The 25,453-nt window shown below is 46.3% G+C and overlaps 2 protein-coding genes across 21 annotated transcripts in view; both read right to left on the bottom strand.

Annotated features, from left to right (window-relative positions):
- Positions 1–6,252, bottom strand: part of MELTF (melanotransferrin) — a 57,888-nt gene extending 51,636 nt beyond the window's left edge. For 3 of the 7 annotated variants that reach the window (XR_016443000.1, XR_016442999.1, XM_090051971.1), the window contains exons 1-2: positions 5,852–6,251; positions 2,800–2,954 (exon numbers count right to left, since the gene is read on the bottom strand). Coding sequence is in view for 3 of the 7 variants with exons in the window: in XM_090051971.1 (XP_089908097.1) it covers positions 2,800–2,954; positions 5,852–5,897 (201 nt within the window). In the remaining 4 variants the exon portion in view is untranslated. Of the gene's footprint in view, positions 1–2,799; positions 2,955–5,851 lie in introns of all 7 variants that reach the window. The other 4 variants (XR_016442998.1, XR_016442997.1, XM_090051973.1 and 1 more) reach the window with 2 other exon arrangements.
- A 4,423-nt stretch (positions 6,253–10,675) lies between these two features.
- The window catches only part of DLG1 (discs large MAGUK scaffold protein 1), a 313,387-nt gene continuing 298,609 nt past the window's right edge, over positions 10,676–25,453 (bottom strand). For 12 of the 14 annotated variants that reach the window (XM_090054470.1, XM_090054469.1, XM_090054460.1 and 9 more), the window contains 7 exons: positions 24,174–24,215; positions 19,133–19,183; positions 16,679–16,780; positions 16,193–16,365; positions 15,685–15,794; positions 15,176–15,267; positions 10,676–11,778 (listed from right to left, as the gene is read on the bottom strand). In XM_090054470.1, the coding sequence (XP_089910596.1) occupies positions 11,672–11,778; positions 15,176–15,267; positions 15,685–15,794; positions 16,193–16,365; positions 16,679–16,780; positions 19,133–19,183; positions 24,174–24,215 (677 nt within the window). In that variant the 3' untranslated portion in view covers positions 10,676–11,671. The remainder of the gene's footprint in view (positions 11,779–15,175; positions 15,268–15,684; positions 15,795–16,192; positions 16,366–16,678; positions 16,781–19,132; positions 19,184–24,173; positions 24,216–25,453) is intronic. The other 2 variants (XM_090054468.1, XM_090054472.1) reach the window with 1 other exon arrangement.

Genomic DNA, 25,453 nt, shown 5'->3' with positions numbered 1-25,453 from the left:
TCGCATCTCATGGGCGCTCGTGTCACCGCTCATTGCCTTAAGGGCTCATTGCATGGCTCCAACTGCCCCTTGCCCCAGGCCCGGGCCTTGCAGGGGATTCTCAGTCCAGCTGATACGAGCCCCTCCTGGGCTATGGGCTCCCAGCCCAAGTCCTCCCCTCTCTTGGGCTAGGAGCTTCTTGGCCTCCTTGGGCTCTGGCTGTGAGCCACCGTCTTTGGCTCCTCTCTCTGGCCCCTGTGGCCGCTCCTAGGTCAGCTGAGACCCCTGGGCTGCCCTGGTCTCACTAGACTCCAGCTGTGGCCCTCCTCAGCCTTGGCCCATCTCTGGGCCCTGGCCCTGCTTACGCTCGTCCCTCATGGGCTCCAGATCTCTGGGCTCCCCGGCCCTGCTGACACTGACCCCCCCTGGGCTATAAACTTCAAGGCTCCTTGGCCCTCGGGGCCCCCTCTCCGTTCTGGGCCAGCGGGGACCTCTTCACCTCCCCTTGGCCCTTTCCACAAACTGCCCAAGTTGCTCACCCCAGCTCAGATGCTACCAGGGAGCTCCTCTCCCAATGCTCAGGGCAAGACTCCCTGGCCAGCTCGGCCCCTGGGAGTATATGCCTCAAGCTCAGCCCTGGTCTGGCCAGCTGACTCTCCAACTGGCCTCTGCCGTGCCTGCAGGCCTCTTCCTCTTTTCAAGTGCCTGGCGTGCTAAGCGCCCTGTCGCACCACATGCTGCAAACCCCGAAGGGAGATTACACTCTAGTGAGCACCAAAACAAGGTCCCACGGCTGGTTGTTCCCCGCCTACGCCAAAGCTACTCCAACTCAAGGATGACGACAGGCGTGGATGGAGCCAAGGAAGGGGAAGAGCTTTGCACAAAGCCACAGAACAACTTGCCCACGTATACGCGATTCACAGGGTCTACATTGCTCCTTATCACCGTGGCTTTTGTGTGCCTTATCATCCTTTCCCCTCAAATTCTCATTTGGGTTGTAGGTGTTGCCTAGTTTGGCCTCTCTCGGTTAATTCACTTTGCACCTTGATGGCCACTGGCACAACTGTAAAAATAATGACAACCAGGTTTCTCTTCCCCCATTAATTGTAGTTTGGTGCCTAAATTTGGATACACGAACATACAGACACCCTCCTGGTTCTTGAGCACACAACACATTTTGGCCCATTATGTATCAGGGTCACACGCTGCTCTCACCCAGGTTGCCATAAATCTGTTATAATTCCACAAAGCCATCAGGCGACAAAGAGAAGCTAATCTGTTGGGCTCAGTTTACTGCTAACTCCCTCTGCAAGGACCCAGTCCTCCTTGGCTTCCTCCACCTGCTCTACAGAACAGAGGACAGGACTTGAGTTTTGGGGAAGGTGCTACAGCACATGAGGGTACAGGGCACTCACTGGCTGCTGCACCTGCTCCACTCCCCTGCACCACAGCCCTCTCCCCTTGGTGGTGGATGGGACACCGTTAATGCATGCTAAGTGCAGGGTAGCTTCCTTGCAAGAGCAAGCTCCCTGGCAGTCCAAAACTGCCCTGTGCAGATGAACCCTTGCCACAGCTCTGCTGTGGCGCCGGTTTATTGCTCTTCCAGATAAGGAGAGCCAACGTGCATCAGGGAGAACAACAGTTTCTGCAGAGCAATACAGATAGCCCTCCAGGATCCTGAAGCTGTCTGTCCCTGTACACAGGTGAGGCGGCATGCATGGTGGGTCACGGACAAAAAGGGAATTATTGGAGCAGCGAGGTTTCTGTTTATCCAACTGCCACCGTCGCTCTCAGAAAGGAACCTTTCAAAAGGGGCGCGCCGCTCAACCTGCCCAGGACTGTTTACTCAGCACCGTAGAGCTGCGGCTGTCAGAGGGAGGCGGGGCAGGCTGCACTCAGGGCAGGCGGTGGCAGCACCGGGAAGGAGGGCTTGTGGGAAGCTACAGCCACCCCAAAATTTGCCACAGTCCCCCCATAGCCTCCCTCCCAGTGCCAGTGCCGCCTGCCCCAGGAGCAGCCTGAGCCCAACTCCCACCCCACTGCCAGGAAGAGCCCAGCGGCACCCCCAGCCCCAGCCTGCAGTGGCAGCTTGCCCTCACCCCGCCTCCAGACTGGGGGGCACAACCCCCATGGCTCCCCCACTCTGGCTGTGCAGTGTCTGCCCCTGCCCCACTTTCTCCCTCCTTGTGGGGGGCCCCGACCTGGCCCCCCATCCCTTTTCCCTCCCCCTGCCCTTCCCCACAACAGACTTGACAGATGCTGCTCTCCACGCTGCCAGGCTGCATTCCTGGCCGTGGGCTTGCTGGGGCTGCACACATACACGTGGCATTTATCAGCCACATAAAGCAAAAATAGCTGATTGCTGATAATGTCAATTTTTCTTGTATTGGTGCCGACACGATATGGACCGATGTATCGGTGCACCTCTAGCCCTTATGAAGAGGGCTCCACTGGTGCAGAGTACTGTGTCAACGCAGTCCCCATCCCAGGGCTTCCCCCCTCCCTGTAGCTCCTTTGGAGGTGGGTCACATACTAGAGCAGAGGAGCTGTTCTGAAAGGTCTGAGGCTCTTGTTTTCGCTCTTCGTGACTGGGTCTGCCTGAGCAGAGAAGACAGCACCTAGTGGAAAACACTAAATGGAAACTCCCCTGTCAAGGCAGGGAGACTTGAAAGGTGCAAGCACCTGTAAACAAGGAGGCCCCTATTTGGTTTTATCAGCTACTCAATGCAGAGCAGTCTCCTTTGTCAGTTGGGCAAATGATTTTTCCCTGCTCCCTGCTTTCCAAGTAGCCAGCCAAGGGTGGAACAGCTTAGTACTCACCTTGATCAAGTAGGTGCAGTTACTGGCTGAGCCCCCTCTCACACAGGACAGACGGGGAAGGATGTTGACCTCTGCAAAGGCTGAGTTCATGTCATTGCACTTGGCCATTTCCTCGACGGAGACGGTGCACCACCTGATGTGCGGCAGGCCGCAGGCTGTGCAAAACGTCAAGAGAGGCTTTAGTATACACTGTTCCTTTGTACCTGAGCCTACAGATCGATTATAAAAGAGTCGGACCTCAAACATTCAGCAGCAAGCGACCTCCCCAAAGAAATCCTGTGCAGGGACCAGATGCACACTGGAGCCAGGCCCTACCTCTTGTTAGCCTGCATGAAAGCCCAGCCCCAGGTGTTCAGAAATGATCCTTATGGCATTACATTGGCTGGAAAAGTTGCTTCCCAGGACACCCTTTTGTAAGAAGCCCTTCCCAAAGCCATCCAAAGATGCACCAATAAATGGACAGGCACAGGTACCCACGGCAGTTATCTGCTGAGTGATGAAGGACATTTTCTCTAAGCCAAAGAAGGACCTTGCCTTGGTTTCTAAGTGCATCTGCAAACAGGCTGTTGCTTGGGTAAACCAGCACTGCCATGCACCAAGTGAGGGCATGTGCCAGGCAGCAAGCAGGCTGGCCCCTGCCTGCTGATTACACACACACACACACGCATGCACACACGCACGCATGCACATCTTGCATGAGCTGGTGCATGGCCCCTGCACAAATTCAGTGCCTGCTTCTACAGTTTGGTTTTTGAGGGTCCAAGTCCAGCTCCACTCTCAGACACTTCAAGAGGAGACTGGACAGTCACCTTGCTGGGGTCACCTAACCCCAGTTGTCTTTCCTGCTTGGTGCAGGGGGCTGGACCCGATGATCTTCCGAGGTCCCTTCCAGCCCCTCACAATCTATTAATCTAATCTATTAATCTAAAACTTGTAACTGTGTCAGTTAGTATACACTGTGCCTTTGAGGCTGCTGGTGTTGTGTTCCTTTCCCCGACTTGACTTAGCTTGTGCTCAGCTAAGATTTCTGTAGAGAATAGTAGGAAAGCAGAGCTGGACAGGACCTCAGTGTGGGGGCCGCATCTAGTCCAACACCCTGGGCAGTGCAGCAACATCCCCGCATGAACCACTCCAGACAAAAGTCTCTCTTGCCTGCTTCTACATGTGCTCAGCTATGGATGTTCCCTGACCTCTCTAGGAGGCCTGCTCCAATGCTGAACCACTGTCATAGGTAGAAAGTTCTTCATACTATCCAACCTATGGTGATCCACGGCAGCTATTTTTCCTGGCTTTGCAGGAAAGGGTGTGTTGCAAATACCCACCAGTACCTAGGGCAAGTCTTCCAGCTGGAAGTGCTCTGGTGCTATGACTCAGCCTCGCAGAGCCCAGGAGTTTTACCCTCAGCCAAATAATACGAAGAAGCTGGATGCTTACTACAGCACAACTCACAAGCAGCTCCACTGACATCAACATCCATCCAAATCAGACCCAATATCTGCCAGCGTAACTTGAAACCAAGACCCTGATGCATGTTTCTTGGCCCAGGCCAGCCTGCATTACAGATTCACACAGACCTTGTGGCATGAGCAGGTGTGTACCGTGTGCACAAAAATTCAGTGCCTGCTGAATTCAGGGGAGGGGAGAAACTACTTTGCACCAGTCCCTGGGCTATTACAGTTCTCAGAGGCTAGAGACCCAGCAGAAGACACAAGGCATCTCTGGCATCCCAGCACAGGAGGCTGGAGGGCGATCAGAAGCAGTGGTCAGTACGTGGGTGAATAGAACACCTTCCCACTCTGCGTTCCCTTCCCTTTGATAGTAGTTACTATCCCACAGATAAGGGGCTTGGGTTCCATTCCTCTTAAATCAAGCTCATTTACTTTTCACAACTCTGTCCACGCTCCACGTGGCCTAGGGTCAGCGTGGCTCCAATCTTCGCGTTCCACCGAACGCTATGACAAGTCGCGCAGACATAGTTCTATTGTACACGGGGACGAGTCTTCCGTGTTAATTTGGGAGATGAAAGATCAATGGCCCCTGCTGCTTGGCTCTGTTCCCGTCTAACATATGCGATGAAATCGTATGAATCCACTTCTTTCTTCGCTCAGCTGCTAGGGCAGTGAGTGTTAAGTTTGCCTCTTGCCAAACTGCTGCAAGCAGCATTGCTTCCAGCTCTGGCCAGGTGCCTGCCCTGAACAGAGGATCCCTTTTAGTATGATTACGACTTAACCCATTTGGAGTGGGGCGAGGAACTCAGAGATGGCCTGTGGTTAGCTGCCCTCCTGCAGCTGGCCAAGCACGCGTTAGAACAGCAAGCTAGTGTCTGACCCCACATTTATGCAGTGTCCTGGCTGCTTTGCAGACATACATCTAGCATGAGATGGCGGGAGATGGGAAGTCCCATTTGCACTCTCTCAGACTCTACTTCAGTCACTTCTTGCCCTCAGATTAAAAAGCCAAGCCTTTTACCTACACAACAGAACTGTGCAGTAATGCTGGTATTACGTTACAATTCAAGAGTGTCCAGAGAGTGTGTGGAGCTAATATTCTCTGGGGCTTTTACCAGACGAAGTCTCAAAGATTAGGATTAGACTATTTTACATGTGTGCCTGGTATCTTTCTTCATGACGGTTTCTGGGAATGTTGGCAACAGCACCCGTGAAACGCACCACCCTGGGGCTGGACCACCCTGGGGCTGGGGAAAGTCAATGCACCACACGGTACAGGGCAGAGGGGAGATGTCACCCAGGCAATCACCTATTCCTGTAGGAAGCGCTGCAGGAACCTAATGCCTCTGCAGCACAAACAGGAGCTCAGCAGCAGACGGGTGGGGTAAACTGGATGGATCAAGCAAAGCAGTCACTGCCAGGTTACAGTGAGGGTATTGTTCTTCACTCACCTCCTCTTTCCCTCACCACATACCTCCCTTCTCCAGGAAAAAACAGTCCCAAGATGGTTTGAACCCCTGTAGGCTGTCTCCCACCACTGGCCAGCGAGACAGCAACACCAAACAGCAACAGGCACCTTGTGCTTGGCCCTGGAGGGCACTTACCAGCATGAAGGACGCCCAGAAAACAAAGCACCTGGAAGATCCTCATGGTGCAGACGAGGCAGCTCCACACTCCCCAGCCTGCCAAGTCCTGGGCTCAGCGAGTAGGGGCCAGGCCGTCTGCTCGTCCACGGCGATCAGTGGCCCGAGGCCAGGGTTGCTCTGCTTAATGGTCTGCAGTTACCCCCACGCGCTTCTGGGAGATGGGAGATGAAGGCTCCTGTTCAGCTTGCTGCAGTCCCGGGCAGGAACTGAAGCTGGGAATCCAGAGCACCTGGGACGGAGCCCGGCACTGCCACCTCGGCAGCACCACCTGCTGGGGAAGAGCCGGGCCTCGCAGCACACTGGTGCTCAGCGCAGTCATGAAACACGCTCGTTTCAGGGGTTTCTTTTTCCGGGTGTGGGAACTGCGAGAGCCCATTGATTTTAAGGCAGTGCGCACGTGGGCCTTGCCGCAGCCACGTCCAGCTACGCCTCTCCTTTGAGCCACCCACGAGTCACCGGTGGCACTGTGCCAGGAACAGAACAATGAACACAATTATGTTAAAAATGAAACACCCAATAAATCAACTTTACCTTAATAACACCTGATGCCCAAACAAGCTCTCCTGCTCCCTCCTGGCTCTGGCGGCTCTGCTCTGAATCCTAGCCAATTTACATCTCCTGAACCATGCACATGGGCCCTGGGCAATAATGGTTGTTGCACTTGGGCCAAACCCAAAGGTAATAGCAGATCCTCTCTCCGCTACTTGGTCTTCTCCTCCGGACGACACCCTCCAAGGGTCACATAGCTCTGTAGGTTGCTGGGAGCTCAGGTTCAGATGATTATTCCCCCGCCATGACCTCAAGTCATTTTTATCATGGGTGCTTCCTAAGAATTGCCCCCTGCTTCTGATTTACTGGGTGCCTAGAGCAAAGTTACTTCCCTGTTTCCATTCAGCAGTGGCATAACGGAACTACAACTTACTGGAGCTCCCTGGCAGGGTGCCGAGAGGGGCTCTCTGTTGTTATTTGTCAAGTGCTTTCTTATTTGTTGCTTGGAAGTGGTATTGCAATCAACTGGTGGAGATGGGCAGAGCATGCAAGTTTTTGTTTTGTCTTTGTGCTCCCCCAGAGCTCCCTCTTTCCAATTCAAGCGTTTATCCTTGTGAATTTATCCTCCTTTTAACAGACAAATGAAAGGGCAGCTGTCAGACATGCCATGCCCCAAAACACAGAATTACCCCTTCTCTTGACACCACCTGTCCCCCCACTCAACAGGAGCCGAGGCTGAAGCCCTGCTGGTCAGCATCCTCCTCCTGGACAAGGCAGCCACATCGCATCGGGGTGTGCGCTAACAGTAATGCTCATCTGAAGCCCCTTTCCCCTCGAATCTCAGCCCCACACCAGTGCTTGGCTCCCAGGGAACAACAACACCTGAAGGACAACAGTCTCCCAGGACCCTGCCTCTATACACATCTGTTCATAGCCAAAGTAATAACCTCTTGTTTCTGAGCATTTGCTTGCATACTGACAAAAAGGCCTTGGATGGTTAGACATAACTGCACACCACCAAGTGAGAGGTACTATTGTGACATGCAATTAATTCATGCCAAGGCCACACAAGGGCAAGTTCTCTACTCCTCCAACAGAGAGAGAGAGAGAGAGAGAGAGAGAGAGTGTGTGTGTGTGTGAGTGTGTGTGTGTGAGTGTGTGTGTGTGTGTGTGTGAGTGTGTGTGTACACGCATGCACACCCAAGTGGGAGTCCAACCTCCGTCCAGCATCTGCTGGCAGAGCCTGAAGAACAAGGGCTTTAGCAGGGGCGAACAAGTTACAAGATATATCCATCCACCAGCTCCCTGTGAACAGTCTTCCTTTCACGGGGAAGACACAGCCAGGCTTTCTGCCACAGAGATTGGCCACTCCTGACTGGACCGGGACTGGAGGAGAAAAGGGCATCCCAAGAGCAGATCTGCATCCCACGACCTCTCTGCAAAAGGAAGGCCGAGATTTCCTTTCCCTAGCAAACAAAAGGGCTGCATGGAGCCCATGTGACAGGCTGCCTCAAGCAGGTTGTTGGCCCAAGGTAAGGGTGTTTGCTGCTCACAGAAATGCTATGCTAAGTGGTAATTAGCTCAGTTCTCTACTTTATCTCTTGCCATCTATCTGCTCATGACCCCTGCCCCTGGCACCATCACGCCAAGGGAAAGGGAGGTTTTCAGGCTGGAGGTAGAACAGCATCTTCTCCCCCAAATGTCACTTTTCATCAGTTTATTGTTGCTTCACATCTGTGGTGGGAGCAGAACTCAGCAGCCAAAAGCAAACCTGCTTTTTGATCTTCAGAAGAGGCTAGCAACCTTCCAGAGAAGGGCACTGCAAGCATCTGGTCAGAGATGAACAAACTGGTTCTACAGTTGCAAGGTGGCCTAACTCACATGTGAGGCTGTAATGGTAAAAAAGGCCCAGCAACAAGCATCAAAAAGAGAATTATTTTGCTAAAGGCACAATCGTAACTTGATTCTGACTGGAACGATCTGCAGAAGAAAAAAGAACACACGTGAAAACGTTCAGAAGCCGGGATTAGTTTGTTAGCTCCAAATCAACTGGAAGAGGAGATGGGATAGAAAACAATGCTTCTACTGGCACTAGATTACAGCTTTGCAACGAGCATCATTTTCAGTTCACCCAAGTAGTAAAACAACTGATTCTCTTCATCCTTCAAGAGTACTGAGGTGCAAGGTATGGAGGCATCCCGAAGAGGCCTGTCCAGCCTTCCTTTGGAAGCAGCGCCCCTGCCCCCAGGCAGCCAAGACTGGGAGGTATGAGGGGCTGGCAGGAAAAGAACAAGCTGAAGGTGGGTGGCTCCTACCTTGGAAGGGAGCAGGCCGGGTTCAGCTTGGACTCTGCTTTCAGTAGGGCAGAACAGTCCTCACTGAGCTGCCTGCCATTCACGTTATCCAAGACTGCTGAACACAAGGAGCAGTGGCCCCCCGTCAAAAGGAGGGTGGGATGTGGGCCTGGAAGCGCCTCATGTAGCCCGCTCACAGCTGCACTGCACAGGGAAGCTGGAGACACACAGGTTCAAACTCCTCGAATGAAAAGGTCCTGACCTCAGGTCGCCATCTTCCCAGATGAGCGCCTTGACCACTCAGCTGTCTTTGCTGGGACAGGACTCAGGCGTGTGGATACATAGCAACGTATGTGCACAGCACATACATACTCTGTACACACAGGCTTACACACTCAGAGCATAAAGTGGAAGCCAAAAAAACATCCAGGGAGATGGCTACAAAATGGCCACTAGACATGCAGAAGGAAACGGACTTCCACCCCCAAACAAGCACCTGGCAAATGCTTAGAAGAGCATCATGGGAATTGCTGAAATACGCTCATCCTTTAATACAGAAGTGGGAAAGAGGGTCGAACTCAAGTTCTCCCACCTCTGTAATTCCTTCAGCAAAACAGTAGTGTGCTTGGACTGCTGTAGCCATGATGGTCCAGGAAACGTGGCTTCAGGGTATCTTTTTTTTAAAAGTAGAAAAACTTACTTTAAAGAAATAATCACAAAGATGGCTAGCTTTCCAGGGAAAAATATGTAACATAAAAAAAAATCTTCAGAGTATTACACACATTCAGTTTGGGGGACCACAAAAGGGTTTAGAAGCTGAGTTTAGAAGCCAGATCCTTTTAATGCATCTCAACTTGTGCACCCAACATCCACAGTTACTTTTCAATAATTTCATCCTCAGACAGAAGGCTTCAGAAAATTAATGCATTTCTGGTTCATGTAACTAATGTGGTATCAATTTGAGAATACTTTCTAGTGGCAGAAGCAGAATAACTCATAAAAATACAGAGCAGAACATGTATTCCCTGCCTTCACAGGGCAGAACTGAGATGGATCCTTTTCATCACCACGACACATTGATGTTCCCTTACCTTGCACATTTTGCAGCACTTCGTCCTCTACTGCATGTGTAACACAACTCTTTACCATAAAATGTGATCTACATTTAATATAAGTATATTAAACTTCAGATACCAGTTATCAAGGTTCTTCACCACATTGTTTCTCACGTGTTCCTGCCAATTTGTTTGCAAAATTGATTTCTTAATTCTACATCCTTTTTATTCAATTAAAGACACATTTGACAAGCATTTTGTACAATAAAGTTTATTAGCTGTTCTCCTCTTTCTGACAAATGGAATGGATGTCGTTGATAGCTCTTTACAAATCAAAGCTAATTTGGTGGAGAAAATGCACCAAGGCTGTCAGAAATGCATCTCTCATACATAACTCCAGATACGCAATGGACAGCACTGGGCAGTGTTGGTAATAGGTGGGACGGAAGTATTTTTCATGACTGATGTTAGTTCTACATTTTGCTAAAAGATATTTATAATTGCTCAGCACAGATACCCGCTCTCCTCCAATGGAGAGCAGGTGTGGAACACAACACAGATGCAATCTGAGATAAACACATACATAAAAACTGACTTGTTTTCTCCAAATTCTCCCATTGGTTAAAAACATGCACATCATATGGGGGGGTGGGAGGGAGGCAAGAAGAAAAATCAAACATTTGAAACTTTGTAGAAAAGAGGAGAACTTGCCCATATTGGTTTTTTGCTGCTAATATCCCTCAAATGTTTTACTCAGGTACCATACCCTGATTTCATTTTACATGATTACAGAATATAAATTCTAATTTAATCTTTATTCTCAAAACAAAAAGCTAGGAAGGGATAGCTGGTAAAAGAAAAATATATATTTAATATATATATTTATATGTGTGTGTGTGCACGCGCGCAACTATGTAAAGAAAATAATTCCCATAGTTACAGAGTTTAGTTAAAGAAAGTTTAATATATATATTTTATTATAACAAAATAGGCAGTTATTGTGGGTAAAATATTCATTAAAATCTGACCCCCTAAGAACACACATAGTTTTAGGCTATGAATCTCACTTTTTGTCTCATTACCGTAATGATCACCCATCTCTGCAAACATTTTCTGTATTACTGACCATGAAAATTTGCCGCCCCTTCGTAAAACGCAAACTTCCCTAGCACCTAAAGATGTTTAGGACTCAAAAAAAGTGTGATGACCATTATCTACAAACAACTTTTGTAAGACACCGTAAATAGTGTTGCATGAGCGAGATTAAAAACATTAAACATCTTTATCCCTAGTGATTTTATTGGCAAAAAATGAAAAAATAGATTATAAGAATATCCTTATGAAATTATGAAAATGAATATCCCTTATGAAGTAATGGAAGTTAATTAATAATTAACTGGGAAATTAAAAAAAAGTTTCTCATTAACTGCCCATAAAGAAAAAATTGCTATGACAATAAAAATCAACTCAGAAAATAAAACTGGAAATTAAATGCCTCGGCCAAACCATGCTATTAAAGTTAAGCGTGCAAAGTTGCTCACAATTTACAACATCGTTAAGTAAGACGACTTTCATTTGTTACGAAATCTTAAAAGAATGTATATAAAGCTTTTCTGAAAATCTCTGAAAGTTACTTTCCCTTAAACATTAAGGATTTTACCACATAATTTCCCACCCCCCAACCCTTAATAGCTGGTCAAGGCCATTCCACCTTCATGTCTGAAAAATGGCAAACCAACAACACGCAATTATACAAATTATTTAAACTAAAACAGACATCAAAATGTGATAAGTTATGGGAACTGCAGAATGTGATGGTAAGGAGTGGCCCATACTGCAAAGAGCTAGGGACACGCTCCTCTGGAAGGAGTGAAGAGTTGTCAAATACAATAGATGACATCTTTAGTTAGAAAATGAAAATAAAAAAAATCTCTCTATTTTCATAATTTTTCCTTGGCTGGGACCCAGATGTAAGGACCGGACTGCTCTTCTATGATCTGTTTCACCTGGTTGTAGATTTCTTCCAGCGTGTCTCCTTGGACAATAGCTGCAAAATAAAATATCGAAGTCAGAAAGTTCCCTTGCTGGCTCTGAAAACAAAGCGAGAAGTTCTAAAACTTCTTTGCCAGGGAAAATTCATATCTTCAGTGACCTGCACCCCAGTGGGCGAGACAAACGGGCAGCACGCCACAGCAGCAGCAACGCAAAGGTGGGTTTTCCAGTCATCCGGGCATTACAGGAACTGAGGAGAGGCTCGTAGGGCCATGCTATAAACACTGCCCTGAGCTGTAACACCGCTGTACATTGCAAGTTTGAACCAGAAGTCTTGGCAGATGCTGGAGGATATATAGGCTTGCTGCTCCTACCTACCTCTCCAAGGTTTATACTTTCAGGAAATGTGCTTGTGGGGGAAGAGTGGATTTGCTGTATGAAAGACCACAAATTATGCATGCTCTGCACCTGCATGTGAGATAACTTGGGGGCATGTGGCTATTCTTCTACCTGGGGGATAATACTAGCAGAGAACCAATACCAATGACTAAGAAGGCTAACTAACTAGAGGGAAAAGGACAAATTAGGATAATCTATTTCAAAGACATTAGGGCTGGAAGAGACCTCAAAAGGTCATCTAGTCCAGCCCCCTGCCCTAGGGGCAGAGAGTCAGCTAGGGTCAAAGGATCCCAGCAAGATAAGCATGCAAACATTTCTTAAAAGAGTCCAGAGTAAGTGACTGCATGACATCTGGAGGGAGTCTATTCCAGGCCTTGGGGGCTCAGACAGTAAAGAAGTTTTTCCTTATGTCCAGCCTGAAACCATTTTGGAGGAGTTTGTGACCACTGGTCCTTGTCGTCCCTTGGGGCGCTCTGGTGAACAGACGTTCCCTCAGATCCTGATGTACCCCCCCTTATATACTTATAGGCAGCCACCAGGTCACCCCTGAGCCTGCACTTTTCCAGGCAGAAGAGTCCCATGGCTCTTAGCCTCTCTTCATAAGGCCTATTCTCTTGCCCCCTAATGGTGCGCGTGGCTCTTGTCTGGGCTCTCTCAAGCTTCTCCACATCCTTCCTGAATTGCGGAGCCCAGAACTGGATGCAGAACTCCAGCTGCCGCCTCACCAAGGCTGAGTACACCGGGAGGACGACATCCTGAGATTGACTTGAGAAGCATCTTTGGATACAAGCCAGGGTTGGTTTGCTTTACTGGCTGCAACATCACATTGGTAGCTCACGTTGATGTATTCCTGTTTCTTGAACAGTGGACCTGACTATGACCAAAAGAAACCAAGAAGTCATAGCTCATTGTGTTAGGAGTTCCCAATATACAACCTGAAATGTGGGTGCTTGTCATTTTTTGTAGAGGTTTAACTGTTCTGGTGCTGAGCTGGGAAAAAAGGAGGGTGGGGGGCAGTCAGAACTGTCCTAAGGGTTTGGGGGTTGAGAAGTCAGGTTGGGGAGGAGTGATGCATTGACAAGAGTGGGATTATGCAGAGGGCAGCACATCGGGGTGGGTAGTAGGAGAGAGGACCCAGGCCATGGCAGGAATGGGGAGTAAAGAGCATGGGATTCAGCAGAAAGGGAAACAAAGGACCCACCAACTCCATCATAGTCCCTGCATTGTTTCCCCAGTTCCTTGACTCATAGGACCCCATGCCAGTGGCTGCCTGCCTCTCCATCAGCAGGAAGAACCAGGCCATGCTGCACTGATGGCAATGGGGTGAGGAGATAGCAAGAGGCAGCAAAGGGATGGACATACAGCCAGTAGTGTTGGAGATGGGCAAGGGGCTGGGGTAGTGGACAGAGAGGGCTGGGATCTTCTTCTTCAAAAAATAATCAAGAAAGAAATTAAATGTCTCAAAACTTTAGAGTGTTTCACAGCTGGTCAGGTCAGAAGGGACCTGAGAAGATCATCAAGTCCCACCCCAGGCCATGGGCAGGAAAGGATGCTGCGGTCAAACGACCCCGGCAAGGTGTTCATCCAGCCTCCTTCTGAAGACCCCCAGGGTAGGAGCGAGCACCACTTCCCTTGGAAGTTGGATCCAGATCCTAGCCACTCTGACCATGAAGTCATGCCTCCTGATGTCTATCCTACTCTCAGTTTGCTTATGGCTGTTATTCCTTGTTACTCCCAGTAGTGCTTGGAGGAACAGGGACTCCCCCCATTGCCTGCTGGTCTCCCTTGGCCAGTTTATAGATGGCCACTAGATCTCCCCGCAGCCTTCTCTTGTGGAGGCTGAACAGGTACAGGTCCTGTAACCTCTCCTCGTAGGGCCTGCCCTGCTGCCCCCTCACCATGCGAGTGGCCTCCTCTGGGCCCTCTCCATGTTGTCCACATCCCTCATGAAGTGCGGCGCCCAGAACTGGACACAACACTCCAGCTGCAGCCTGGCCAGTGCCACATACAGGGGGAGGATCACCTCCTTGGATCTGCTTGAGATGCATGTGTGGATGCATGACAAGGTACGGTGTTAAAACCCATCCTGTTCTCATCTGCCCACCCCTGTAACCTGTCCAGATCTAGTTGAAGCTTGTCCCTCTCCTCCAGTGTGCCCACTTCTCCCCATATCTTAGTGTCATCAGCTTTTCACCCCCTCGTCCAAGTCGCTGATGAAGATGTTGAACAGTGCGGGCCTGAGCACCGAGCCCTGGGGGACCCCACTGCCCACATCCCTCCAGGTTGAATGTGACCTGTCCACTGCCACTCTCTAGGTGCAGCCCTCCAGCCAACTGGCGACCCATCTGACTGTGTAGGCACTGACGCCACAGTCGCCTAATTTTTTAATGAGAATGGGGTGAGAGACAGTGTTGAAGGCCTTCTGAAAGTCCAGAAAGACTATGTTCTGGTTGCCTACTAGGGCTACAGGAACCACTGGAACAGGTGACCTGGACACACTTAAACAAGAGGCCTGGATGAGCAATCCAAACTTGTGAAAACCAGATTTACAGTCAAGAGCTGCCTCAGGTAAAATGGCACCCTGGATAAACCTGTATTTTGGCAGCTCCCCCTCCCCTCCAAAGCCAGCAGCGCTGCTGAAGGGGTGCAGTCTGGTGGGGAGATGGAGCTGCCTGCACTGCCTGACTCTGTGACTGTTTTCTGGTTTTCTGAGCTGCTTTGCAAAGGCGAGAGGCATCAATGAGCACTTAACTCTGTACTAGCAAAACTTTAAAGCAGTGAATATATAAGTAAGACTAGCATTTCTAGGACCAGCAGTTGGCAAAAGATAAACACTCCAAGCCTTAATAAATAAATTAAGTTTTAGTGCAAGTAAAGATAAAAACCTTTGTCCAAAAGTTAATTCATTAAGTGCATTGCAATGGTTTTAACACTATATAAAATTATCTGTACTGGGAACAAAGGCAGAGCCAGAGTGTATCTGATTCTGGTGAGACGGTTTTAGACAGTAACATTCCAGGTCCATGAAGGGAACAGTCACGAGGGATACAAACCTGTGAAATGTTCAGTAAATTCTTGCTCCAGTTTCATGGCTCTCTCAAAAGTCTTCCTGGCCTGCTCCTCTGTTAAACGTTTATTCATTTCCCTGAGATGAATATAATAAAATAATCAGCAGCAAAAAATATTGGGGGTTCTACTTAAACAAGGTGTTTGATTGCCTTTTGAATACAAATCCTAAGAAAAGACTGATTCAGAAACAGGATAAGGCTATCAACTCCTGAAGAGCACAAGGTTACAATGAGAGAGGTTAAGTCAGCATGGCCGTACTTGGCATTGAGTAGACACCAGGATTCAGGTTGGAAAACCCCAGCAGTCTAAATGTAAAACCTGTTTTAAAAGCTCCTCTTAGAAATGCAGCTATGTAAATTAACCACTTAAAATAAACAACTAAATTTTACAGAGCAAGTTCTATGTCATCTTTTAAATGACTTGACACTGGTTAGTCAGGGACCGTGACAGTCTTTGAAACAATTTCAGCTTCAGGTACATTGTTTTTACTTACATGATATTTTCCACGGATTTGGGTTTAATAAAAATGGAGATTGGGTACAGCTGGGCAATCTGCAATCTCTTGATTGCATTACCAGAGACATCAAGAATGCAGTGTTTACCCTGAAGTAGGGAAGAAAGAAAAAGAGAGGAAAAAGCCAATGTGCCAAGTTGTCTTAATCACAGACGGGCATAACACATACAATTTAGAAATGAAAACATCACCCCACTGAAGTCAATGAGAGTTTTGCCATTGATTTCAAAAGAACCAAGGATTTTACCACCCTATGAGTGCCCAGTTGCTGTCTGGCTGTAGTGGGGGACTAGATGCAGGTGAGCTGATCAAAGGTGAATCCAGACAAGTTAGGGGTGATGGTGGACATATCTCATGACGAGAGGGAGAGGGAGAGAGAGAGAGAGGGAGAGGGAGAGAGAGAGAGAGACATGGGCTCTTGCCCAAACGTATATGAAACAAAATATCAGTTCAAGATATGGAAGCGAGAAACTGCCAAAAATCTCACCTTTTCTGCTACTTCACGTACTGACTGGACACTTGTCCCATAAAGGTGATTGTTGTACTGACCAGCTTCTATGAATTTATGATCCTGAATGTCCTTCTCCATCTGCTCTCGAGAAGTGACGAAATGGTAATCCCTTCCATCCACCTCATAATCTCGCTTTGGTCTGGTAGTATCTTTAAGGACAGGTGAATGTTCATTAAGCGGAAGATGCAAGTATTGGTACAAATTATTTGTTATATGTTTTTTTTTTTGCTTTGTTTTGTTTTTTTAACAATACCTGGAAACAAGTGCTTCCAGTGAATACCTTCAATTTGTACTGTAAAACTGTCACAAATGAGTAGCGAACATAAATTAGTACTAAAAAACTTCTGTGAAGTGAACGTATGTTATGATATAAACGTTCTTGAACTTAACAGAGAGAGATAACACTAGACTATTACAGGCCACATCCAATCTAGAACCAACATAGTATTTCTTGGGACTTACGTGGAACGCATGATCCAAACTTGTCTGGAAATTCTGAGATCAGATCGTCGTTTATTCTGTCTTTCATGGGTCCCAAAACAATCACAGGCCGAGTATAATTGACTGTTAAAGATAAATTGATAACATTTTTTACATAGTGCACTCATTAATACTAGTAGGCATCTGTTTGTCTCGTGAGACAATATCATTATGTCAAGTGAGACATCAGGTTGTTGAACATAATCCTTGCACTCACTACATACATTTCAGCAAAACAATCTTTGTCACAATGCCACCAACTTTAACATATCTCTAAGACAGCGGTGGGCAAAATATGGCCCACAGAGGAACTTCGTTTGGTTCCTCAGTCCTGCCGCTACCTGGCCATGCAGCACAGTCGGGGCAGCTCTGCAGCAGCACTGCCTTTCTAGGTAGCCCAGGTGGCAGTGGTTCCTTCTGGCTGTCATGGCCACTGGCCCCAGCCCTGCAGTACTTGGGGGGGTGGTACTCGTGCGCACAGCCACAACCTGGCATGGTCTGCATCCACTCTGGACTCGCTCGCCCATACTGCGCAGCACCAGGAGTGGCGGCCAGGCAGAAGCTGCTGCTTGGTGCAGGGGAAAAGCAGCCTCTCCCCTTTACTGCTGCCAGGCCCTTCTTGCTGCAGCCACTTGGAGCCCGTGCTTGGGCTGCCCTGTGGCTCCTCTGCGCTGCCACTGCGGGGCAGCCCGGAGGCAGTGGTGACAACAGCAGAAAGGAGCTGTAGGCAGCCCAGGCATGGGCTCTGGGTGGCTGCAGCAAGAAGGGCCCGGCAGCAGTGAGGGCAAGAGTCTGCTTTTCCCCTGCACTGAGCAGCAACTTCTGCCCAGCCACTGCTCAGAGTAGGTGGGAGGTCCAGAGCAGGCTTGGGCTGGGCTGGGCTGGGGCACGGCTGCATGTGCAGGTTCTGGCTGGTCTGCTTCAGCTGGGGTGAGTCTGAAGCAGGTGTAGGGCAGGCTGGGACTGTAAGCTGTTGGTGGTGAGGAGCCTCAGGGTGTGTGGGCTCTGGACTTTGAGGGGTACTGACTGGCTCAGGAGAGCATGTGTGTGTGCATGCATGCATGCACGCACATGGCTCCCATTCATACCTCACCATACCCACACACTCTACCCCAAAAACTCAACTACACCCTCCCCCCACAAACACTGCATCCCCCTTCCCAACACCCTCCCACAAACTCCCCCTCACCTGCCCCCACACATGGCAACCCCCACCCATATCCAGTAAGACTTTATTTTGAGGTATTATGTGATATATAAACTATGTGAACACATGTAAATAAGGACAAAAATATTTTTTGAAATAAAATATTATAATAGATGTTTGATTTTTAGTATATGACTTGGATTTTTTCCAGTTCAAAGATGGCAAACCCCTCTTCCCAAAAGGAGTACTTCCGAGGGCAACAGAAGGCACTTCTGGTTGCAAAGGCTGGGGGTTAGGGGGTGAGACTTTCAGTCCTAAGATGGCAACCAGAGGGCACGGCTCCTGCCAAAAAGGTGGGGCAACCCTTGTGGCCCTTGACAGCTCACCAAAACTCGTTAAGCAGCCCTCCAGCTGAAATAATTGCCCACCCCTTGCTCAAGAGATACATTCCTGGAGGGAGAAATTATGAGGTCAATGGAAGTTGTGCTGGGGGCTTCACATCTTCGAGTCACTTAAGTGCCTGAACAATAGATTTTTCTGAAGAGCTCATCACCCAAGAGCTCCCCTCCAGAAATCTAAATAAAAATGCCACGCTCCAGGCTCGCTCAGCACCCACTATTCAGCAACAGACTTCAACACTGTGCTGGACTGTGGAAATGGAATGCGGGCAGGTGGTGAGGTCCTAGAGTATTAAAAACCACCAAGTCCTTAGATCTTATAAAACTCATATAACATCTTCTGATGTATAAAGTCAATGGTAAATAGAGGTGACATAGGAGTTAAATTTATTAGTACTTCTTCAGATTTCACAGTAAATTATTTTACAACTTTAATTAATTATTCCCATATTTTATGAACTGGATTAGCAGTACTGAAATACTCAACAACAATATTACATCACTAGCCAACTGCCCATCAAGAATGACTGGGGCGGGGAGGGCAGAGTGAGCAGGGATGGAGCCCCATGCCCCACCTCATTTGGGCCCACTCCCCCCTTCCCTCTTGCTGCTTGGGGTCTGGGCTCGTTCCACCCCTTCCTGCTGCAGCCCCCTTGTCCCCAGCATCATCCCGGTGCGTTTCACCATGTTGGCAGGTCCCAGTCGAATGATTGTTCTCACACTGATTGGCTGTTTGTCAGCCAATCAAAGTGTGAATAAAGTGTTACAGATGGAGAGACAGACAGACAGACTTAGGCTTTTATAATACCAGACTCTTTATGGTATTTGATTTGTAAGAACACAAAGGAATATTTCAATAATTCAGTTAATGTACTAAGATGTTCTACAAACCTTCTTGCTGGTTCACTGGTTCATAAGACAAGACATATTCCTCCTGGCCACCTAAAAGTTAAATATATACATAAGGAAACATACTGAAGTGTTAAGAAGGTATTTAAAAAAACCCTGGTATGTTTAAAAGTGTATCCCTTTAAGGAAGGAAAATAAAATACAGACAATCCTCCAAAAATACAGATGATGATCGTACTGATGACAGAAGCTCTCTATAAAGTGGTAAACTATGAAGTCACAAAGACTGGCCAATCAAAATATGAAATGGGAATAGCTGCTTTTTCTATTATAAAATAAACATGATATACATGGCATTTTATTTACAGCATGATAATTGTTCATGAGACATATAAGCATGTTATATTTATAGAAAGCATGAGATCAGAAATTTTAAGCAGTATTAAAATGCTCTTGCAAATGTGTTAAAAAACAAAATCCATGGCCTTTGTCATTCACTGCTAGCACAAGCGCTTGTATTAAGAATATTTTCTATGCTTGGTAGCCAGCATGAGACCAAGATTTTCTAATTTACATAAAAGTTCATGTACATCACTGCCTTAAGCTGCCACACTTCTTTCACTAATATACTGTCAAAATAATCTTCAAATGCTATATCCCTTAATTAAGAAAACACATTATCTTCCTGTTTATACTGAAGACCTAATTACATTTTATACATAACATTTTTTTAAAGTGAACTTGGAAAAATATTTTAACAACAGTAATATACTGTTCTCAGTTGCAGAAAACTAGTCAGCAGTGAATGAAATAAAATAAAATAATTTTGATCTTCAAAGGCTGCAAGCTTTTGAAATGTTACATGCAAGTATTTGAAATACTTCAGTTGCCATCTCTATTAAAACACTTAGTGCTTACTAACAAATATGCCTGTATTAAAAGGCTTCTGTAAGTTTCTAAATCCAGTCAATTATTTGATACAGCATACAGAATTTTTAATTCTAAGCCTATAAAGAATATACATTAGCTATTCTTTACATAAGATGTTATTTAGGTCCGCATCCAGACAATTGCGCATGTTCGGCTTGTGACATCTTGAAGTTGTTTGAGGCGCTGCAAACCGCATGTGATGCGTGTGCAAGCATTAACCATACTGTTAATTTGCAGCACAGAGCCAAAATTTGACACCAGGACACCCTGGTTTCAAAAAAAGCCACAGAAAAAGTGCCGCGCATGCGGCAGCAGTAGCAGCACATGCCACCAAAAATGGAACCTAGCTGGCCAGGGCCACACTCTGACTGCAGGCCAGGCTCTGAGTGTCTGGACTGGCTCCCAAAACCCCAGGTAAGGCTTCTGGGTCCAGCCCTACTCCAGCCAAGACAATCTGTCCTGGCCCAAACCCTAGATGCAGAGGTGTGCACAGTAGCAAAAAGCAGCAGCACAAATTTGGGCTATTTTTGCCACAGCAAATGCATGCCCTTGCATATGGCGATGCAGCCTAGGGCCGTGTCCAGATGAGCGTGGCCGTGTGGTATGTGGTGCTGCAAACATGTCTGTGGTGCCACATACTGCACATTCAAATGTTCTTCGCGCTGCAAGAGAGCACTGCCATTGTGTGCACTGCTCCGCTTTTTTTTTCTGAGGGTATTTCTCACCCCTGGAAATCCAGGGTTCAAAAAAACCCATGGAAAGAAAAGCAGAATAGCGCACACATGGGCAGTGCTTGCTGCTGAAAAGCACAGCCGCCTTGCACTGTGGCTGCCAGCCAGGCTCCGTGTGGCAGAATCACCACTGCTACAGCCCCAGGAGGCCCCCAGGTAAGGCTGGAGCCCAGCACAGCGCTGGCCCCAGCCTCAGCTACCCCACCTGGGGTAACCTCCTGCAGGCCAAAGTGTGTGTGGCACAGGTGTTCCATGGGGACAAGCACCGGTGGTGCAAGGTGCGCCACTGCTTCTTGTCCCTGGGGAACCAAACATCCACGCTCATGTGCACGCGGCCTAAGTATTCAAATAAAGTTATAAAACTCTGACAACTTGCCTCGCTACGTTAAAAAAAATTCTTTGATGTTCAGGATACATGTGTGTAAGCTACCTTAGGGCTGCAGTATACAGCTCCTGTAGGAAAAGATAGCAGCTAAAAGTCTTTCTAAATTCATATATTGCTATAAATATTTCCCCTGCCCTCTTCCTTTCGCAGAACAAGAGGATGCATGTTTTGATTTTGAAGTGTGTGAACTTTGCTTTTAGGCTCTTTTGTGCTCACAATCTATCGTAGCAATAGATGAATGCCCATCAGCTTGAAACTTTTGTAGCTGTTGCAGTTGAGAAGCATGTTACAGTTAGGGAGAAGACAACCATGCAACTTGGATAATGTAGCACCTCAAAAGTAACTCATGCAAATGGGTTTGAAGAAAGACAGTATATACTTTCGGAGCCTCTCAGGCTACAGAGAAAGCAATAGGATGCCACTCAGCTATCAACTCATCTACAAGGGACTCCGACTAATGATTAATCAAATACCTTTGCAGGAATTTACTTTGCTACAAAGTACAAACTCAGTGAGGCAAAACATTAAAACAGTGATACAATAGGATATACAGAACAGGCATTCATTGAAGGCAAAAAAGTATATATTGTCAATATGGTTAAATGCTTCAGCAAAACAGGTAGTAATAAAATGAACCTTTGGAACAACCATACTCATCTGTAATCAAGATAACTTTCATATTAGAAAGCAGTAAGAAGAAAGAGGTCGTTTTAATTAAAAGTCATTGTTCAGAATTTACACATTCAGACAAGAAATGTCATAAAACTTGTCTGTGTTTAGGTTTCTTGCCAATCAAGAACAAAGGCAACCTTCCAGCACCTAAAATGAACCAATTATCATACGTAAAAACAAGCCCTGAGGCGTAACTGGAAAACTTAATACAACTGCAGTTAAGGAGAAAATGTGAGTTCAGAAAAACAGTATTTAAAGATGATTTGTCTTTACCTGTGTCACTAACACAATAAATTAAAACTAAATAAATTTAATGAAATATACTGAATTAAAACACAACCAGTTATAAAGAGCTAGGGAACTTTCAATCCTGCTGTTTATATTTTGTATTACTTGGAGTGCAAAAACTAGCCAGTTTCACTTTTATCTCCAATTAATTTGCAGTCCTGTGGTTCTTGGCACCCCCCAAAGTGACAGCTCTGGTTTTCACCTGGTTTTTGACTGGAAAAACAATAAAGCAATTCTCCTGTCACAAAGAGCTCAGAAATAGAGGTCAGGATGTTTCTGAAACACTGGATTCTGATTTGAATCTCTAGGTTTACCCTCTAGGTCATGCCTCGATGTCTGCATGCCTACCACTGCCAACACTGTGCAGCACTTTGCAGCATTCACATGGGGAATCACTGCTCTAACCCATTACGTTTTCATTGTTTTCATGACTTCAGCAGTGTCAGCTACAAATACAGATGAAAAATATTCATTGTTTACATTTTTTTTTCCATGAATCATATTCCTGTTAGTAAAAATCTACTTCTCTTGGTCAAATTTGATCTGGAAATATTCCTTTCAAGGAATCAGTAGCTAATTTACCTGCTACAGACTCACTCCCTTCCTTACTCACCTATATTTAATTAACCACAGGTTCTAGAGAGCTGCTTAAGCATTCAGTTGGCAAAGCATTCAGTGGCTGTGAACTATGGCTTGCATTTTCTGCTCTAAGATATGCTGGTTATACAGTTATCTGCTTTTTCACTCCATTTCGGCTTCCCCTGAATTTTCTCCATCTGTTCTGTTCTAACCTAGGCCCTGCTCTGGCATGTCAGTGGGTGAGTCTACACAAGACGCTAACTGCGTAGTAACCTAATAACTGTGCGGTAGTGTGCTGGGCAAAACCCATACTAATACGCTACTGCACAGTATTATTAGGTTACTGTGTAGTTAGCGTTTGAAAAAATCCGTGTGCTGGTGCTTCTGTGCAGTAGCACAAGTTACTGCCTGTTGATTTGGTACTTGGTTATCCAAGTAGTAAACTTAATGCACAGTAACTACAGTGCATTCATGAATGTGTAGATGCACCCAGCGTGAGTAGGAAATTTCTGTGCCCACCAGGGGCCTCATTAATTTCCCTGAGGCCTGTCCATGTGGAATAAAGAGCAAGACTGAGGCCCTGGATTTTAAGTGCTTTTAGACTTTGTGCTGTGGTTAGCACAAGACAGCCCTATGGTGCTACTGCAATCAGTGTTCCCTCTAAGATGTGCGGTGTGCGTGGCCACGCAGGCGAGCCTGGCAGCGCAGCATGAGCATGCCTGTGCACACTGCGCATCTCAGAAAGAATGCTGACTGCAATACAAGCAAAAATGCACTAATAATCAGGATATCTGTTCATGTTCATCATGCACTTAGAATGATGCAGTCTGGTTGCTCCATTTAACAATATTAACTCTGGGGTAAATTCCATTTATACACGGTTTATCCTCTAAAGACTGAAAACAAGTATCCATATTTGACAAAACTAGTAAAGGCTAAAAGCTGCAAAGGTAGAAGTAAATGCTCACTCCCCACACCTTCCTGTAAGGTATTTACACATCCTGCTTTTAAAAAGACAATGCTCCATATTTAATTACATGACTGCTCTATTTTTTATTAGGAAGCATTTTTAAGTAACTTAATCTAAAACTTATTAAGGGCTTCTCTAAATTAGAAAGATGCACCAGTGTAATTAAAGATATGATTTTTAAACTGATTTCATGCAACTGGCAAAAAAAAAAAAAAAAGACTCTGGAAGCTCTTATTTGGTTTAAACCAGGCTGATTTTGGCTCAGTTTGAGTTGATTAGTAATGGTCTTATCTTAAATCGAAATAAGCCACACTTCAATCAAAATAAGAATGTTCACACAGAAGCTGGCATTGCTTTAATTAAACTATTAAAAATATTTAAGGTCCATAAACAGTACATTTGGATTTTGCCTCCATCTGATTAGGAGTAATATTTTATGAAACATTTAAATACCTGGAAAAAATACCCAGACAGACCCAAACTGAAAGGCATCAACAAAGAGTCAAAATAAAAACTTAAAACACTTACGGTAACTACTTTCACTATCGCTGGCATTAGAGGTAACATGCTCTGAAATTGCAACACAAAATGGAAAAATAAGGAAAAATACTAAGACATCAACTTAAAAGGAAAACGAGTTGACAAAAATAATCAAGACTAAACAATACTGACATCACTGAGACTACTGAGCCAAACAGATAATTGCATAGAGAACTCAAAGTATCCCTCATATCCTTTAGCTGAATTATATAGAAAAACACTGATTAATAAAAAGGAAACCATTAAGTAGCACAAAAAGGCCACAGAAAGACTACAGACTCACATTTCATGGCTGATTCTGAAATTTTGTCATGAACTTTAAACTGACTTTTGTTGAGCAAGAAGTGCAGGATGGCCTCTTTAAGGCTTTCAACTAAGGCAGAAAATGTTGTGCCGACAGTTTACTGAGCACCACAGAAAGTCTGAGTCCAGAGGCTGAAAGTAACAAAGGACGGCGGAAACCAGATCCTTCATATAGGGGTGGTTTGCAACCCACTTAATTCACAGCTGGGTGCCATATTAACATGAGCTACTCTGCTGTTTCCTGTGCCTTTTACTTCAAAGACGATCACCGTTGCACTCAGCTGGTGCACCTCACTAGTTCCAGAGAGCTGCTTGCTGTGATTCTGTATACGCTGATTATGCTGCAAACCTTATTTTCACAGGGGGCTTTGCAAACCAAACTCTGAAAAGCACTGAGGTTCTACTACGCATGTGCAGGGTTCAGTAAGAGACCCCCTTTTATGCTATTAAGGAATATATGAGGTATCCTGCAGAATTACCTGGTTTGTTTTTGCTTTGCTTTTAAGATCCTTTAAAAGTCTTGCACTGAATATCTATTTGGATCTTACGTGTATTCTACCAATGTATTTCACTAACTGTATTGTGTTTATATTTAAAAGTATTATACTTAGTTATCAGATTAATACAAAATCATGGAAGAGTTGGGACTTCAGGAGGTCATCTAATTCAACCCCCTCCTCAAAGCAGGACCGAATTACATGCAGCCAAATGACAACTGCATGAATGTGGCACCTTACTATGCTGTACTGGCTTTTACTCTTCTGATGTGAAAAATTCTGAAGTTCGTCCAACTCTACCCTAGCTATGCAGTCAATCCAATAAAAGATCTCACCCAAAGAGATCCTTGCCTCGGGCACAATTCCTGGATCATCACGGTTACATCAGTCTAACACTACTAGACCTTACAGTGAACTTTACCACTTTTAGTGTTTTACCACTAGTGTATTCCAATGTTGAATCAATTA

This window comes from Crocodylus siamensis, chromosome 6, assembly GCF_052110815.1.
Source record: "Crocodylus siamensis isolate JL-2025a chromosome 6, ASM5211081v1, whole genome shotgun sequence".
Taxonomy (NCBI): Eukaryota; Metazoa; Chordata; order Crocodylia; family Crocodylidae; genus Crocodylus; species Crocodylus siamensis.
This window is presented reverse-complemented; position numbering and strand designations above follow the sequence as displayed.